Here is an 18,248-nt window from a genome sequence, read left to right as displayed (position 1 = left end):
GTCCTCAATCCTGCTTTTGGCTCACTAGTAGGGAGAGGCCGAGGGATGCCCCTTTGCTGACTCTGAGAGGTGTGCTGTGAGGGACAGGACACAAGTCCAGAGGACCAACGGGCGGTTCAGAAGCAGCTGGAGAGGAGAGCTGAGCTGGGGCCCATGGACAGCAGCATCCCACAACTCCACTGGGCTGGCCACAGACGATGAGGGAAATGCCCTTTTTGACTCTGGAACCAAATGACCAAGGAGGAGGATGGGGAGAGCAGCTGCAGCACCAGAGAAACCCCACTGAAAGTGAGACGACAAATCGTTTTGTTTTTTATTTATTGATAAAAAAATATCAATAGCAATTAAAAACTCAGAACATTCACAACCCATCACAGAGTCTTATAAGTTTTAGCCATTTGTTCCCCATGGAGTCCTTCATCTAACGGAGACGGTGATGTCAGCCAAAAGGCCCCTTCATGCTTTTCATGGGTGGGTACTGCTGCTCCATGGGCATGGCCCCGAAGCAGTCCGAGGGGTTACAGTGGCCAGCCTTGCCCGGCTGGCCCATGGGGCCTGGCGGGCCAGGGATGCCGGGAATGCCTTGTTGGCCCATCGGTCCAGTTGCACCCATCTTGCCATACCCTGGAGGACCTTGAGGACCTAGAGAGGGAAGTCAGAAAAGGAAAATCAGGAGGTCCAGACTACAGGAAAGAAGAATGGCTGTGCTCAAAAACACCTTACATTTGAAGAATACTTCTCAGATTATAACACGTTCTCATGAGACCTGACCGGACCCTTACATTAATCTAACCACAACAGTACTATTGGCTAGTTTTACTGGGAGCTTCCGTGCGTCAGGCCCAAAGCCGAGTGCTTTTTATGCATTATTCATTGAATCTTCACAGCAGTTCCGTGAAAAAGGAACTGTTATCTCGTTTTGTGGACGCGGACACAGGCGCAGAGAGGTTGCACATGCGGCAAGCGATGAAGCTGGGTCTCGGTGCCAGGTCGTCAGGCTGTAGTCATTCTCTTTTAGGCTATACTGCCCGGCTTATGTGACCCTGTCAAGGTCATGCAGCCCAGCAGGACTTGAACTAGCACTCCCTGGCCCCACCGCATCTGACTCTCTTCCTCTGTGTCGTGCTAGCCCAAATTTAGGACTTGAGGGCAGGCACTGGCCCTTCACTCCCCCGCACACAGGTCCTAGCAGAGTGCCTTACACACAGTCACATGAGGCAAATGTTGGTGGATAGGCCTGTAGTTATCTGAGGGGCCACCCAGCTGTGTTATAGAAGGAGCGTGAAGAAAGGAGAGCTCAGATGCTCATGATTCCTGGTCTGAAAGGCTGGCTTTTCCTACCTGGGGGGCCAGGGAGACCATTTTCTCCGGCGATGCCAACACCAATGTCCCCCTTTTCACCTTTGGTACCGGGCAATCCTGGGACAAGAGAAATAAAATCAGAAGTCCTATCCCTGAGCAGAAAAATGACACCCCCAGTCAGAGTATTAGAAATACGCACATACAGGTGAATACATTCCCAACAGGCCTCATACAACGCTCATGTGTGCCCCAGAGAACCGCGTGTGCACTCTGGAACCAGAGGGCAGCTCTACCTCTCATTCCCGGCAGGCCCTGCCGTCCTTCTCTGCCGATTTGACCGGGGAGCCCAGGTGCTCCTGGAGAGCCTGGCCGGCCGGGAGCACCATCCTTCCCTGGGGGCCCTGGTCGGCCGGGAGCTGCCGCCACCTCCATGGGGAACTGAATCCTGGAGGTGTAGTAAGCCATCCTCTCTGTAAGAAAGGACAGGGACAGGTCGCAGGGCGCCCCGGGGACTCCAGCTGGCCGCAGATGCTGCAGACAGGCCCTGGGCATGGCGTCCAGAGAAGCCTTTCTTCAGAGGGACGTCAGAGCGAGGGGCCTGGGGTTGATCTCTGGTCTCCCGTGTCCGGGCCTCCACACTGCTTTCCACTGTGCTCCTTCTGAAGCACAGATCCAATGACGTCTCTTTTCCAACACCTTTCATTGGTTCACCGCTGGCCTCAGACTGAAGCCCGGCTCCTTGCTTGGCATTCAAGGTCTGCTCCCTGATCACAATGGCCAGCCCCTGGAGGGCAGGGTCCCTAGCATATCAGCGCTGGACGAGCAAATGAACAGGAAACAAAGGCTTAGAATGAAGCCACCCAGCCATCTTACAGTTGCTGCTCGCCCCACTATTTTGAGCTCCCTGCAGGCAGACTCGTTTGATGCCAATTTTCTTGTCTGTCTCCTTTGCCCCAGTGGGGGCTTGGGGAGGGCGGGAGGGAATCGTGTTATCTCTGAACAGAGCAGGTGACAAGGAACGTCTAAAGTCTCACTGAACACAACCCTGTAAGTGGGGGGTGGGGTGAGCGGGGGGCAGGATATTGAGCTTTAGGAAGAGGAGGCCCGGGCAGGGCGGAGAAGCAGGTTGGAAGGGCCAGCGGCACCCACTGCCACCCAGCGGCTGCCAATTACCATCAAACATTTTAATGATCTCTTGTCTGATGAATCGCTTGATTTCATCGTAATTCACCATGTCTCCCTGAGAAAAGAGAAGAAAACCTGCCTCAATTATACTTCCAAGCTTGGTGCTCTCTCCCTGGGGGTTGATTTTATGGAAATAAGGAATGGGGCGGAGCAAAGGTCCCAGGAGCCACCCACAGATACTTAATCCTAAACCCCCCTGAAATGGTCCAAAACATTGTGTGCATCAGTGCATTTTTCTGGGGAGAAGGTCCCCAACCCCCCACCCTCCCACACACAGTTAAGAGCCACTAGTATGGGAGTCGTGCTCTTTCCTGCAGGATGTCAGCAGGAGGTTCTAAAATGGTCCATGCTCTACCCTGCATGCCCAGAGAGTGTCTGTGGCTGCCAGCCTCTCCTTACCATGGAGCCAGGCACCCCGGGCAATCCGGGGCTCCCCACAGGCCCTGGAGATCCAGGGTGGCCTCTCTCTCCTGCAGGACCCGGTGGCCCCACAGGCCCCATGGAGCCACTCTTGCCGGGCCCACCAGGCATGCCAGCTCTTCCCTTCTCTCCTGCCTGGCCCTTCTGTCCGGAAGGTCCAGGGTCACCCTGCAAGGACAGGAAGTCCCAGTCCAGCACTGCCAAGTAGTCCCAAGTCTACCTCACGATGCCCCACTCTCCACCCTTCAGCCAGGCCCCCGGCATCTGCCTCTGGACTGTGGCCACAGCATCACTTCACTGCCCCAGGACAGTCCTTCTAGAAGACGGTTCTCATGGTGCGACTCCCTGCTTGAACCTTCTGCCAGTTCCCAGCTGCCCTCCGAATAAAGGCCTCATTCCGTGGCCAGGCTTTCGGGACCCTTCATGGTGTGGTTCTGATCTCCTCCTCTGCAGCCTCATCTCCCTGCCCTCGCACCTCCCTCCAGACCTCAGCCGTTATCATTCTCTGATGTGGCCACACTGTCCGAGTCCTCCCGCCTGAATGCCCTTCCCCTCCTTTCTCCCCAGTGCCCTCCCCAACCCAGCGGATGTTCCTGTTTTCCTGTGCAGCCTCCCTGACTCCCAAGCTGAGCTGGTGCTCTCTCCCTCTGATCCCACAGTGCGGGGTCTAATTTTCAGTAAAACCTGCCATGCTCTAGAGTAGCCGTGGGCAAACTTTTTGACTCGAGGGCCACAATGGGTTCTTAAACTGGACCGGAGGGCCGGAACAAAAGCATGGATGGAGTGTTTGTGTGAACTAATATAAATTCAAAGTAAACATCATTACATAAAAGGGTACGGTCTTTTTTTTTTTTAGTTTTATTCATTTCGGGCCGTAGTTTGCCCACGGCTGCTCTCCAGTGTGACGGGACTGAGTGAGCACCTGGCCAGGAATGGAAGCAAGATCAAGCAGATGCTTGCAGGATGAATGAATGAATGAATGAATCACTCAATCAATCAATCAAATCAATGAGTGAATGAATTTGTAATTTCCATTCCCCCAACCATAGCTAAGAACCTCGAAACAGCCCCATCTTGGAAGTTTTCAGAGATGAGGTTGCTCCAAGTTCCATCCACGATGTTTTCCTGTCCACTGGCCTTCCTGTGTCTCCCCTCCATGGCTAAAGCCACAGCTGGGAGTCAGGCTTCACCAACTCGTGAGCTTCTCTCAAACCCAGCCTGTGTCCACTCACCTTTGGGCCAGGGGGTCCATAGAGTCCCTGTTTTCCAGGGGGTCCCTAGAGGAAATCAAAAGTCAAAGGTCAAGTCTTTGCAGCATCTCCAAGCCACCCAGGGGAGGCAACGCTGTGAAAGGGCCCTCCCACTGCCTCGGGCCCCTGCACTGTCGGGCTGGGCTCTGTGTGAGAGATGATGACAGCCTCCCTGATAACAGAAGGGCTGACAGCTGGAGAGGAGACCAGTGTCCCCCAGAGCATGGCCCGAGATGATTATGTTGGCTGGGTCCCTTGTCACAGACAAAAAGAGGTGAGAAGTCAGCATGAAAGGGCCAATCTGTGGCATATTGGAGGGCCTGGCAGGGACTGGTGCCCGGGAGATGTTTGTTCGGAGTTTATTATTCTTGTTGCCTCTTTTTGACCAGGTTCACAGTTAAAAAAAAAATAGTGAAAAACAAGTCTCGCTCTCATCCTCATCACCTAGTGCCCCACTCCTCTGCCCAGAGCAACAAGGGCACGTTTCCTACACATCAGTCCAGAGAACATTTGCATGAAGAATGGTTACTGAACGCACAAAGGGGCCAGGGTAAGGCGAGGAGCAAGCAGCAGCATTCCCACGGGGACAGGCAAGCCCAGGACAACAGTACCTCTTTGCCAGCTGCACCATCCGCACCAGGCTCACCCTGGGAAGTGAGAGCAATAAAGAGGTGATTAGTGCCAACTTTCCTTGATGTCACATGCCTCATCTTGCCCACTGGGCATGTCCAACCCCCATTCCGCCAAGGGATCCTGCTCCTACCCCTTCCGCTCGGACATGCGGGGCACAGGCCCGGAAACTTAGACCTCACCCCGCACTCGGGCCTTGTCCCCGAGCCCCACACTGACAGCTCCAGGCTGCCCCCTGACTGAGCCCAATGGAGGAGGAGCCGGCTGCAGCTCCCTGCTCTTTGCTTGAGATCCCGCATCTCGCGCACTCTCTGGCTCGGAGTATAAGTTCGATGTTTGCTGAATGAAGGTGTGAGCCAGAGATCTGGTCAGGTGAGCCTGCTCCCTCCCCGGGAGAGGAGAGGCTGCCTCCCGGGCCCCGCCCACCGCTTCTGGAGGATGCTGGGGAAGAGCAGTCTGTGCTTGCAAGGCAACCAGGCAGACTCATCCCGGATCTTGGAGGCTCCTGGGCCTGCGGGCAGGGGCGGTGGAGGGCTGGCAGGAATCAGAGTGAGTGGGAGGTGAGACTTGGTCCTCCTGGCACATGGGCTGACCGATCTCCTCTGCTGGAGTCAGACACCCCATCCCAGGCCGCCAGTCCCAGGGTCATTGTTATGCTCCCCACGTTGGTGGAAAGTGCCCTGACCTGGGGGCTGGGGGGCCTGGGTTCCTGTCTCGGCTCCACCCACTGACTTTTCATCCCTGAGACTGACAACCAGTCCCACCTGATGGGGTTCACCGGCCTGGAACCTTTGAAAGAGGGAGTATTGTTGCCCTGGCCAGTGTTCTAGGTGGTTAGAGTGTCGGTCTATGAACCGAAGGGTTGTGGGTTCGACTCTGGTTACCAAGTTTTCTGTGGTTACCAAAAGCTCCCCTGGAGAGGGGCAGGGCAGATCAGGGGCCAAGGGTCCCCTGCCGGACATCTGGCCGAGGGATCTCTACAGGCGGTATTGTGCACGGTCAGGGCAGCGGCCTGGTGTGCAGTGGGCACAGCGCTGGCTGCTGAGCTTGTCCCTTCTTCCCAATATGATGTGATCCTCAGGCACCAGCTCCACGCTGCCCGTTTTCCATGCAAACAGCCTCCCCTTCCCCGGAGACCCCGGGTGTGCAGTGCTGCGCTCAACCAGCCAGGCCAGCTGGCCCTTTCCCTGGGGCTGTGCGTGAAGAGGGGGGGTCTTACCGGGGGGCCAGGGTGTCCAGGTGGGCCAGGCTCGCCCGGAAAGCCTGCAAGGCCTCTTTCTCCAGTGGCTCCCTGGTCTCCTTTCTGGCCCTGGAGAAAAGGAAGGAGGGTGGTGAGAGGGGAGGAGAGAGGGAAAGATGAACTCCACAGAGCCGGGGCAGGTGCTGTGTGCCAGGGACCATGCCTGAACTTGAGACAGGGCCTGGGGTGGCTCCAGCCCTCTCCAAAGGCCTTCGCTTCCACCGATGCTGTTTGGGGGGTCTCTGGAGGCAAGAGAGGCTGACCAAGAAAGGAGAGGGTTGGGGCAAACTGTTCTCCCCTCCCCCAGCTCCCCTGAAAGGAGCCCACAGCAGAGCAGGGCCCAGTTCCTGGGAGGGAGGGATGAGGGCGCCTGTCACTCACCACTGCAGAGATCCCCGCTGGGCCCGGCTGGCCCGGAGGCCCCGGTGGTCCCTGAAGAGAGACAAAGGCAGCGGGTTGGAAAGAGTCTCCAGTAACAAGGGCCCCCGGGAGGGAGTGTGGAGGGACCGACAGCAGAGCCAAGCCCTAAACCTCGCCCTAAGCCCTCCTTCCCTTCAGTCTTGCACTTGAGCTTCTGCCAGAAGATTTGTGCCCCAGCTGAGGCCTGAGGGTCCCCAAGCTCCCAGGACCCTCATGCCTGCCGCACAGGGAGTGGTACCTCTGGGGCTGTGCTGAGGGGATGAGCTGGCACCCAGAACCAGTGCAGACAGCAGGCCTGGGGGCCTGGGTGTCTTCAGGGCCGCCCCTCCTCCCTCCGCCCCTGCCCCTTGTGTACTGTGAGAGGAGAAAAGAGCAGGAGCTGGGTGTCTAGTCTGCGCAGCAGGGAGTGAAGGGCAGGGGCTCAGCACAGCCCCAGCCGCCCTGGTCTCCTAGGAGACTCAGACACCGAGGAGCGCTCCCGCCCTGCCTGGGCTGGCCCCTGTCCCAGTGCCCTCCCCCATCTCCTGCCCCTCCGCGGAGGCACAGCTCCAAGGCCACCTCAGAGCCACCCAGGGCTCCCAGGGCTCCCAGGGCTCCCAGGGCACACGCGTCTCTCAGAGCACGTCCCTCCACACTCCAGATGGAACGTTCCAGAGGCCTGGTCTGCCCTACTCATCTGAATGCTCCAGGAATGTCCTGGGCCCGGCACACAGCAGGGGCAGGTGGACAGTGAGAAGAGGAACCCTGCGCCCTCTTGTCCCAGCCCCTGAACCAGTCTCCAGTGGGGACACATCCAGAGGGCGTGACTCCTTCTTTCATCTGTAACATGAGGGGGGACTGAGCTAGACCTGAGGCCCCCAACTGGGGGCTCGAGACCCCTTGCGACCTGTACAAATAGTGCGGAAGACCGGGGAGTTCTGTTTTTTGGTCATGAGCTATTTTTAACATTTCCCCAAGCCTGTAACCACGCAGCCAGCCACAGCAGGGCTGCGATAAGATGCCAGCGTGTTGATTCGCTTTTCTCTGGAACCCCACCAGCTTGCGCCCTCACACTGATCAAAGGCGCCCATTGGCAGTCCTCTGTGTTACCAATGAGTAGACGGAAAATCCATTATTACTTAATATTCTCTCCAGGTCGCCTATCTCAGTACATGCACCGCCCACTCACCCGGCTACCAGACACAGGAGTGCCCTTGATGGCTGTCTCTCTGCTGCTCCCGCCTCCCACCCCATGCAGGTCGTCAGCAAGTCCTGGGCCCCGAGACACACACCAGGTCTGTGCGCTGCTACCCCGCCTCCCTCCTCCCCCACCTTCCCCCACCCCCTCCACGGCCACCAGCCACGTCTCCAAAGCCTCCCAGGGATCTCCGCTTCCATTTGCGCCCCGCCCCTCCCCCACCCCAAGCCCGCCCCTCCCAGGTCCTCCACCATCCATCTGTGTCACGTCTTCTCCAAACTCAGCTTCCCGTTCCCACTCACACCCCCTGAACTCCACTCCAGCCATAGTGATGTTGGACTCCCCAAATATACCCAGCTCCCCGCTGCCTCAGGCTCTGCATCACCTGCTCCCCTCCCCTCCCCTCCCCTGACCTGGATGCTCTTCCCCAAACTGCTGGACAACTGGCTCCTTCTCCTCAAAAATTCCTCTAAAGTCACCTCCCAGTCCCTCCCGGGCACATCACACGCTTCCGCATTAACCTGAGTGCTGCGCCCGCTTCCTCACTACCTTAGTCCAAGGCCGGGAACAGTGCCTGGCGTGCAGCAGATGCTCAATAATTATTTGTTGAATAACTGAATGATCTTTGTTTGTTAAGTAGATTCGGCCCTAGCTGGTTTGGCTCAGTGGATAGCGCATCGGACTGCGGACTGAAGGGTCCTGGGTTTGATTCCGGTCAAGGGCACATGCCCGCATTGTGGGCTCCATCCCCAGTAGGAGGTGTGCAGGAGGCAGCCAATCAATGATGCTCTCTAATCATTGATGTTTCTATCTCTCTCTCCCTCTCCCTTCCTCTCTAAAATCAATAACAACATATTTAAAAAAAAAGATAAGTCGATTCGAATGTACCCAGAAAACAAGAAAATGGCAAAAGGCCTGGGAACCACAGGACTGGGTGAGCCCAAAGCCCCTCACGGCTCCAGGCGCTGGGGCTGCTCCTGCGCTCAGTTCTTTGGGGTCATGGCCAGCTCGTGCACACCCTACCCCCCACCCCCGCAGCTCCAACAGAATCCCAACTCTCATGAGGCAGAGACAACCCAGTTAACTCACAGCATGGCCAGGGGGGCCGGGTCTTCCCTGGGGTCCCATGGCACCAGGCTCACCCTGCAGGAGCCAGAAAAAAGAAGAAATGACACAGAAACAGAATTACACACACGAGGCTGGTAGGGGGAGAGGGCTGAGCAGAGCAGGTGGAACACCAGTGCTCCCAGGAGCCCCCTGAGCCCTGGCCTCCAGGCCTAAGCCTTCCAGGGCCGAGGCCCCAGCCCTGCCCGCGAGGATGGTGGAGAGAGAAAGCAGAGTCCCAGCCGGAGAAGGCCAAGCCCTGCCCTTTTAGGCTAATGACCCAACAGCCTATAGAAGGGGAACCAGGCACAACCCTTCAGAGGAGGGAGAAAGTCAGGATGTGCCGTGTTAGGCCAAACCCCCCCCAGAAAGGGGAGGGGAGAAGGCAGCCATGTTGCTAGTGAGTGAAGTGGCCGCATCCGGATCAGCAGAGCCCAGAGGCTGTCCCAAGGCAGCGAGCATCGATCCCAGCCCTCACCTCAGCTCCGGGCCGGCCACTGCTGCCGGGGGGACCGGGCTTTCCACAGTCGCCCTAAAAGAGAGAGAGGAGCTCACCAGACCGCCACTTGGCTCCCCCCACACGAGAGGGATCCACCACAGGCCCCGCTCTGGCCCGAGGCCCTCTGACACCCTCAGGCTGGTGGGTGGGAGAAGCCCGGACCCCATGGGCCAGGCACCAGCGGCCTCAGGAGGCTTGGATGCCGGGATGGCATCTTGGGCAAGGATCAGCGCTATGTCCACTCTGGCTGGGGCCAGGCTTTACCTGCTCGGCCCTTACCTTTGGTCCCGGGAGGCCAGGATGTCCTGTTTTCCCCTTGAAACCCTAGAAGAAAAGCAGGGAGCTGCACATCCCTGCCTCCACCAGAGGCCTCGTCCTCTCCTCTTTCCTCAAGTTAATACTCCCCACCCACCAACGCAGAGCTGCACCGGGTCAGTGGTGCCACCTCCCCGCTCCTCCCTGAAGCTCCACTTACCGGGGGTCCCATGAGTCCAGGTGGGCCAGCGGGACCGGGTTCTCCCTAGGGAGAGAGATGGGGGTACTGAGGCAGGAACGTTGTCCAGCTTGTACCCAACTCACTCGCCAAGGTCTTCTCCCTTCTCCAGCCCCTCCCCCACCCGCCCCAGGATGGAGGGAAGTCCTATGCGCAGAGGGAAGACTAAGCCAGGCTCAGCCTCTGACTGGCCATGGCCCCTGCATGAACCTCGCCCCTTCTCGGGACCTCAGTTTTCCGTCTTTTGGGTACAGACGGGGATCGACCTGGAGGCTCTGCTCATTGCCATGGCTCCATCCCTTTCAGATTCCCCAGCAAAATCAAAGACCTTGCTCAAGTCCTTCCATGCAACCTGGTTCTTCCGTGGTTAACCCATCCACTCACAGGCTGGGAACCTTGGTGCCAGCCAGTAGGAGCTGCTGACCGGGCCAGAGTCCAGGTCCCTTATACCATTGTGGCCACTCAGGCCACCCTGCCTGTGCAGGCTCCGAGCTAGACCCTGGGGTCCCAGCCGGGGAGCTCTGGACCCCTTGCGACCTGTAAAAATAGTGTTGAGGACCTGAGGGTTCTGTGTCTTCGGTTGTCTGAGTTTCTGGATAGGAATTTACTCACTTCCCTGTCCTGACTTTGGGGAGGCCTAGCTCAGCCAAGCTGGCCTCGGCTACCAAGATAAGTGAGACCCAGGGAGGCGGGGTGCAGTGAGAGGCAGACCAAGGGACGGCATGGGCTCCCCCTGACAGAGGTGGGGGGGCCACTTCAGTCCCTTCCTCAGGGTTCCCTGGACTTTGGCTCTTGGAGAAGGAAGGGGTGCCCTCCCCGGCGCATCATCTCACCCTGAAGCCGGGCTTGCCGTCCTTCCCATCCAGACCATCCAGGCCGGCAGGGCCCTGGAAACAGGAAACGGGCATTTCTACAGCCTGCCCGGACCCTCCAGCCTCGCCGCCCTCGCCCAGCTCCCAGCCCTACCAAACACACGCGTACACCCCCGTGCACACGCACACAACCCACGCCTGTCGGGCTAAGGGGCACGCACTCACCTGGATCCCGGGAGGCCCTGGTGGCCCAGGGGGGCCGGGCATGCCTGATGGGCCTCGCATCCCTTCGCTGCCCTGGAAACAAAGTCAGCAGAGCCTCATCCCAGGCTGGAGACAAGGCCCTGGGCCACATGCCCGGGGACGACCGGAGGCCAGGACAGCTGGCTTCTAAGCCAGCTCTGCTCTGGACCAAGTAGATACACGCCACACACCACCCCCCCAGGAGGATCTGTCTCATCTGCAGAGCATTCCTCGCTGCTCCACGGAAGGGACAGAGCCTGCGAAGTCTAGCGCCTTCTCCAAGGTTGACCAGGGGCTGGCATGGTGGGTGCTCAGTAGCATGTGCTGACTGAGGCACTCAGTTCGCATCAGTCCCAACGAGGCGCCAAGCACTACTTAGCCTCTGATTCTCCCCGGTGAGCAAGGGGTGGCCCCCGTCCTCCAGGAGCTCACAGTCCAGTGAGGGTCACAGGCTCACAATCAGAGCAACGCAACAGTCCATGCGCTCTGTGGGGAAAGGGGCCATAGGAGCTCAGAAGAGGGAGGGGCTCACTCCGGCCCGGGTGAGTCACAGAAGTGTCACCAGATGCCGACTCTGCCTGGTGTCTGAGGCCTGGCAGGCGGCGGAGGAGGAAAGGGCACGCCCACGGGAGCTTCAGAGAAGGAGAAGGAAGGATTTGGAAGTGGTTGCACGCCTGGCCTAGCCAAGGGTGTCTGGGGAGCCCGTGTGATGGGTGGAGGAGGAGGCTGGGGAAGTTAGAGCCTGGTGGCCGTGCTCCACATTATTAAAAAGACCTGTGATTTTCAAACAGCACTTCTCAGAGTCCTGGGGGTTCCTGGAGGGCCTCGGAGCTAAGGGCACAAAGTGGGGGGCCCAGAGGGTGGGATTCCAGGACCCCCTTCCCTTGCCTTAGCCAGAGAAGCTCCACTTGAATCTGTTTTATAGATCAAGGGTCCACATGAGCTTCTCTGTGATGACAAGGCTCTAGACAGCGGTTCTCAACCTGTGGGTCGCGACCCCTCTGGCGGTCAAACGACCCTTTCACAGGGGTCACCTAAGACCATCCTGCATATCATATATTTACATGACGATTCATAACAGTAGCAACATTACAGTTATGAAGTAGCAACGAAAATAATTTTATGGTTGGGCCACAACATGAGGAACTGTATTTAAAGGGCCAGAAGGTTGAGAACCACTGCGCTAGGACTACAAAATAAAGTGAAAACCGCTGCTACAGGCCCTGGGGAGCCATTGAAGTTTCAAAATAGGGGAGTGATGACAACAGACCATTTGAATTAGATTGTTTACAGGAGAAGGGGCCAGACTGGCATCTTGGTGAGGAGGGCTGCTGCACCCCCAGCCGGGAGAGGGTGGCTGCCCTGGGGCAGTGGCTATGGGGGTGGCCACGGGGAAGGAATGCAGTTAGAAACCCCTGGGGTGGGGTGAGGTGGAGGGAGAAGAGCGCTGGGTGGCAGTGCAATGCCACCACCCACCAGGAGGGGTCAGCACAGCCCCAGAAAAATGTCCGCTCCACAGGGAATCGGGAATGGAACCCCTGGCCAGAGGTCTGGGACTGTCTGCAATGACCATCCGAAGGCTAGCAGGCAGCCCTGGAACAGAGGCAGCACAGAGGGCTCCGGCAGGGGCTGCCAATCAGGTCCCTCGGAAGGAAGGGAGGTGGCCCCACCACAGCCTTGCCCGTGCTGGTGGGCACTGGTTCTGGGAAGCAGCCTGGGGGCTCTCCAGGCCGGGAGGGAAGCCTCAGCTTTGCCTCTAATTAGCTGCGTGCCCCCGGGATGCCCTGTTCTCTCCGGGCCTCATTTCTTTACCCGGACAGCGGACAGCGAGTAGAGCCAGGGAGCCCACTGCACGTCATCTCCGCTGTGCTGTGTGGGCCCCCCCTGCCCCAAGCGCTCAGTCAATGCGGGGCCTCTTACACCTCCAGCTGTCACATCTGAGAAGCCCAGAAATGGGGCCGAGACAGGAGCGTCAGCCTCCCGGACCAGGGCAGTTTAGCCAGCCAAACCCGGGACAGCCAGCGTGGGGCTCCCCCGATGGCTGCCCCTTCCCACCCTTGTCACCAAGTCACACTGCGCCTTTGGCAACATCACCTCCAGGTGAGTTTCTTCCTGCTGGTGTCAGACCCAGAAGGAAAGTGCCCGGAGCTCCCCCTGCTGTGGGCGCTGGGGCTCCCAGTGCCAACACACTTCCTCCTTCCCCACCCCCCACCCCCTCCGCTCACAGGAGAGGAAACTGGCCTAGGCCACCCAGTCACACCCTAGTCACCCCCCTCTCACTGTACCTCTCCGCCTTCTCCCCACCCACCCTCTCCATCAGGCAGAGACCTCCTGCAGAGGCTGGTGGGGGCGGGGGGGGGGGCAGGTGTACTGGCCCATCCTAGGAGCCCACTGGTTTGCCCGGGGCCTTGTTGCTAGTATGGCCCTGTTGCTAGGGCCATCCTGGAGGTCCCTTCCCCACCCTGGATGTAATGGAGGCGGTTCTTGAATTCCCAACGGCTTGATGCTGGGGGTGAAACGGGGGTGTGGGAGCCGAACGACTCAGATCTGTGACTGTGGCCAACTTGGAGTCCAGCTCACCTTTTCAGCTTGGGGGCCGGGTGGGCCAGGCGCTCCTGCTTTGCCTGGGAATCCAGGGGGACCCTATATCAACACAGGAGCAGATTGGAATGAACGTGGGCCGGAGGGGGAGCTCCCTCCTTCTTCCTGCTGCGTGTGCCCCACTGTTGTAGATGCTTTCTAGAAACACCACCCAGGAGCTTTGGGTCCGGCCGGCCTGCCCGGCTGGGGCCCACCCAGGAGGCCCTGATCTCCAGGTCGAGGCTCCTGGAATCAGGCCTGGCCACCCAGGCTGCCTCCCACCCCCCCACCCCCACCCCCATGCCCCTTCCCTCCCCTCCACAGGCCCATCCAGCCGAGCCTGGCCGGTCAGCCTGCCCTTCCAGATGGAATCACATCAGACAGAGCTGCTTCGCGCCTTCACTCACCGGCGGCCCGGGAAAGCCCGGCTGGCCTTGAAACCCCTGCGGGAAGAAGCAAGGGACAGTTTGCTGGGCTGCCCTTCTCTCCCACCTGGCCACGAGGTGGAAAGAGTGACAGGGAGATGATGCTTCTAGACATGGGCCTTGCCCTCCACTCTGCCCAAGATGGCCAGCAGGCGAGGCTCTGGGCATGAGGTGGGAGGTGACAGCTCCAGATGGATGGGGGCTGGGAGGCTATAGCTGGTCACCCCTCCACACCCTTCAGATCCTGGTGGGTGAAGGTGACCACCAAGGAGAGGACCCAGCCTCTGCCCTGCCCGCCCCCCGCCCCCCCCGCAGCCCTCCACTGTGGTCAGATGGCTAGCCGGGCCCTAGTTGCCACTCACCTGGTCGCCCTTCTCACCGGAGCTCCCTTGGGGTCCTCGCTCTCCTCGAGGACCCTGTCGCCACAGAGAACAATGCAGATGGAACTCAATCTTCCTGCCCCCAGACCCCAGGGCAGGACCAGGACAGGGCCTAGGCCCTGATCCCCAGGTCCACATCTCCCCGCCCCTCCCTTACTCACCGCTGGGCCTGGGGGACCTGGGAGGCCTTCAGATCCTGGTGGGCCCTGGGGACACAAAGGAGCAAAATCAGTCCCTCTGACTGGAGGAGGTGGGCAATCAGGGGACGGGATGGGCAGGGGATGTGGTGGGAGGCCCTCTGAGCCGACAGGATGCCCCCACCCCTACTCCCCCACCCCCACCCCCGGTCTGTTCAGGCTTCCCCTCTTGCCTGAGCTACTGGACTAGCTCTCAACCAGCCCTGCCCCCACTTGGCTCACAGCCAGCAGCTGGCTGCCATCTCCTCCAGCCCGGCTGGGGTTATAACACTCTCTTGCTTCAAAGCCTTGCATGGCTCCCCTCTGCCAACTGGAGGAGGAGCACACTTTCCACCAATGCCGTTTGGAGGCCGTCTGCGACCTGGTACTCACCACCCTCTCCCTTTCTTATCTCCTGCCCTGCTTGGTCAGCCCGCTGTTCCCTGAACACACTGCCCATCTACACCCCGGGCCTTTGCACACGGTACCCACTACCCACAATGCCCTCTGTTCCCGGACCCCTTCCAGGCCTCTCAAATCATTAGATCATTGAATGGCTCAAAGCTGTTCCTTCAGTGCTCCTGGCCCGGCCTCTCCCTCTGGGATTCCCCAGCACAGAAACCTCGTGACCCTCCCCCCCTTCATTCAGGCTGAGCTCAAAGGCCACCTCCTCAGAGAGGCCTCCCTGACCATCCCTGTTAACAGCGCCCTGCACGCCGCTCCAGCCCTCACCCATTTTCTCCATCAGATCTCTCATGATTGCTATGTGTTTGTCTATCCCTCTGTTATCTGCCTCCCCCCGCCCCCCCCGGAATGTGAGCCCTATGAAGTCAGGGGACAAAACTGGCTGTTTCATTCACCACAGCATCTTCAGAGCCTGGCGCCCAGCAGGCCCACAAGTTACTGAATAAATGCACAGCGCGGTGGGCGGCTGCACCCACCGGGGCCTCACTGACATGTGTGAGGTTCGAATGCAGGCTGCACCCTAACTCACTAACTAGCTGCGGGACCCTGGTGAGCCACACGGCCTGGCCAGCCTCAGCGTCCTCATCTGAGCAGCCTGGCTCCTGCACTCAGCCAGGGCCTGGCTCTGCAAAGGGTGGCTCCGGGCTGTGGGGGGAGGACCGACCAGGGGGCTGAGCTGGGTCTGGACCCCAGGCCTGGGCCTCCCAGGCCGCCCTGTAAGCCTGCCTCTGCTGGATGGGGTGGGAGGCGTCTCCTGTCAGCTGACTCCCGGTGCCCCTCCCCTGGGCAGGCCGCCATTGGCTCCGTGAACCCTGCTGGCATTCTCCTCCGAGCTCTGGCCTCCGCAGCCACCAGCCTGTGCTGACTGCTTGAGATGCAGCTGGAGTGACTCAGGGGACAGGGAAGCAGGGGTCAGCCCTCCCCCCACAGGCTTCTGGGAAAGTCTCTGGTGGCGGTGGTGGAGGCAGGGGCAGGGGCAGGGCCGGCTCTCCCTGAAGCCCTGCTCCCGCCCCCGCGCTGAGCTGCGACTCAGACTCACCGATTCTCCCTTCTCTCCCGCGGGTCCAGCATAGCCCCGCTCTCCCTTGATGCCCTGACAAGCGAGCAGAGAGAGAGGAATGAGCCCCGCAGCCTGCCGTCACCGCACTAATGCGAGGGGCGGAGACCAGCTGGTACACAGACTCGGGGAGGAGAGGGGGCTGCGCCTCATCTGCGGGGGTGGCCCTCGGTGGAAAGGGGGGACGTGCCCACCCATGGGCTCCGGTATGGGGTGGCGGCTCCGTGCTGACCCTCCGATTATCTCAACACCCCACCCCAGGAGCAGATCTGTCTGGCCGGGTCTCGGCCTCTCCGGGTCCTCTCAGAGGCCTGGGCCTGGATGTGCAGTGACTGCAGCGGGTCCCCAAAGGGAAGGGAAGGGACAAGCCGTACGCCCCAGGGGCTTACAGCAGCGGCTGTGCCCGGATGGCCCGGCAGAGCACGGGCTGCAGTGCTGGGGAAGGAAGGAGCCTGCTCTGCGGAGGGAGGTCCCGGGGGTCCTGTCCTGACCACCCCTCCCAGGCCCCGGTACCCCCAGAGCCAGGGCCCCCTTACTCACAGGCAGCCCCGGCGGGCCCATGGCACCTGGGTAGCCAGGTTGCCCTGGAGGACCCTGCAAAGAAAGGTCGACATGATCAGCTCTTAACGCGTCTGCTCCCCCTTCCTGGGGCGAAGGGTGGCCAGAGCCAGAAGCCCCGGAGCTGCCACCCAGCGGGCACCCACCCCAGCACAGCAGCCACAGGGGCCCGGTCCCCCCTGGGTCCCCCCTCCTCCCTCCGCCCCCCCCCCCACGCAGGCGCTCTAGGTCTCGGCCCCTTCCACTGAGACCCTGGGAGGGGCCCAGGGCTGGGGCTGAGGAGGACCCGGGAGGGGGAGCAGAGGGACCTGCTGTAGGAAGAGGTGGGGAGAAGAGCCCCCGGAGACGTTGGTAGGGGACAGGGGTGTTTGCCCCTTACAGGGAGCTGGGCGCCTGCAGATGGGCCTCCTTTCATCCTGAGGGGGTGTGAAGACCCCCACCCTGAGGGGATCGGGGCTGAGGGGCAGAGAGCTTCAAAAGTAGGGCCCCCCCCCTCCCATCTCCCGCACGGCAGCCACCCTGGGGCCTGAGCTGTCTTCCCGGGGCTCCTCATCTACCTCAGGCCCCTGCGGCCTCCTCTTACCAGTTCCCCCTTCTCTCCCGTCAGGCCCCTGAGGCCGCGCTCTCCTTGGAGACCCTTGGAGAGAAAAATCATGAGAAACTGCAGGGGAGGGCATTCCCGCCCAGCCCCTAACTCCTGCCCCCACCCCACATCCTCTGTCTCTGTTCCAGGCAAAGGGGGGGGGCTGCTGGTGGCCCCTAGGGTCCCAGCAAGGTGTCCATAGGGTGTGTGCCCCAGAAGGGTAACTGTCAGAGATATAAACTCCCATAGAGGGGTGCCTCTCAGAAGCATACCCCCCAAGACAGGTAACTACAGTGATATGTCCCCCAAGTTGGCTGATCCCACAGGGTGCCTCCCGGGCAGGTGACTGTCATTGGTGTGCCCTATTGTGGTAACTGTCTGGGGTGTACCTTTAGGAGGGTGACATGTGTGTTCTTTCCCTGTGACAACTGTCTGGAGAGGTGTCCCTAGCGTGATGCTCCCACTAAAATGTCCCACCAGGTACCCAACACTTACCTGTCCAAGTCCCCCTTCCCCCAGTCAAAATCACCCTCTTTTAGGGACTCGGGGAGAGACATGGGAAGGCTCCTGCCAGAGCATTCCCTGTCACTTTTCAGGGTGGAAAGGGATCTCCATGCCCATCAAAGCCAGAGCGCCCCTCCCCCGCTCCTCGCTCTGCCCTTCATACGTTCACCTCACCATTCAGGGGCCATGCCGGCCCCTTCTCCCTCATGCCCGCAAGAGACGGCGCCCAAACCTTTCCACAACACAAGACAGATGGCTAGACGGACAGATGGCCCCTTCACCCAAGCAAGCAGAAACAGACAAGGCCCGGCCGGGATGAGGGCGCGGGGACAGATGGAACTGCGGCCAGGGGGGCCCCGCTCCCCGGGCCCTCGTCACCAGGCCTGGGAGGAGAGGAGCCAGACCCCGGGAACACGCAATCTGACAAACAAAAGGTTAGTGTCCACGACCCAGGAGGGAGCAACAGCGAGGATGGGGATGACGGAAACACACCGTGATGATGATGAAGGCAGAGCAATTAACGACACCTGGCAGAAGGCGCCGGCCAAGAGGCCGGGAACAGAGGGGCAGGGCCCCCCGACACTCAGAAACCCAACTGGCTGGCATCACGTGTCCAGCCTCGGAGCAGGCTGGCACTGGAGCCCAGAAAGAGGAAAGGAAGGGAAGGAAGCTGAGCGTTTCCTCCAGGACGATGGGGAAGATGCAGGCATCCTCGCCTTCCGGTTCCCGGGGGCCGCTGGCCAGC

The 18,248-nt window shown here is 60.0% G+C and overlaps 1 protein-coding gene across 8 annotated transcripts in view; it reads right to left on the bottom strand.

The window, feature by feature from the left end:
- Positions 1-299: 299 nt before the first annotated feature.
- COL16A1 (collagen type XVI alpha 1 chain) overlaps positions 300-18,248 on the bottom strand; it is a 48,498-nt gene continuing 30,549 nt past the window's right edge. For 7 of the 8 annotated variants that reach the window (XM_014460511.2, XM_023758449.1, XM_023758448.1 and 4 more), the window contains 22 exons: positions 17,000-17,053; positions 16,399-16,452; positions 15,841-15,894; positions 14,322-14,366; positions 14,143-14,196; positions 13,763-13,798; positions 13,356-13,418; positions 10,758-10,829; positions 10,554-10,607; positions 9,703-9,747; positions 9,507-9,551; positions 9,207-9,260; positions 8,714-8,767; positions 6,409-6,459; positions 6,007-6,096; positions 4,769-4,804; positions 4,140-4,184; positions 2,887-3,075; positions 2,476-2,542; positions 1,596-1,772; positions 1,342-1,419; positions 300-642 (listed from right to left, as the gene is read on the bottom strand). In XM_014460511.2, the coding sequence (XP_014315997.1) occupies positions 440-642; positions 1,342-1,419; positions 1,596-1,772; positions 2,476-2,542; positions 2,887-3,075; positions 4,140-4,184; positions 4,769-4,804; positions 6,007-6,096; positions 6,409-6,459; positions 8,714-8,767; positions 9,207-9,260; positions 9,507-9,551; positions 9,703-9,747; positions 10,554-10,607; positions 10,758-10,829; positions 13,356-13,418; positions 13,763-13,798; positions 14,143-14,196; positions 14,322-14,366; positions 15,841-15,894; positions 16,399-16,452; positions 17,000-17,053 (1,620 nt within the window). In that variant the 3' untranslated portion in view covers positions 300-439. Of the gene's footprint in view, positions 643-1,341; positions 1,420-1,595; positions 1,773-1,793; positions 2,117-2,475; positions 2,543-2,886; positions 3,076-4,139; positions 4,185-4,768; positions 4,805-6,006; positions 6,097-6,408; positions 6,460-8,713; positions 8,768-9,206; positions 9,261-9,506; positions 9,552-9,702; positions 9,748-10,553; positions 10,608-10,757; positions 10,830-13,355; positions 13,419-13,762; positions 13,799-14,142; positions 14,197-14,321; positions 14,367-15,840; positions 15,895-16,398; positions 16,453-16,999; positions 17,054-18,248 lie in introns of those variants that run through there. The other variant, XM_023758453.1, reaches the window with a different exon arrangement.

Source organism: Myotis lucifugus, unplaced genomic scaffold (genome assembly GCF_000147115.1).
Source record: "Myotis lucifugus unplaced genomic scaffold, Myoluc2.0 scaffold_131, whole genome shotgun sequence".
Lineage (NCBI taxonomy): Eukaryota > Metazoa > Chordata > Mammalia > Chiroptera > Vespertilionidae > Myotis > Myotis lucifugus.
The sequence above is the reverse complement of the archived record's forward strand: the minus strand, read 5'-3'. Positions and strand labels throughout refer to the sequence as shown.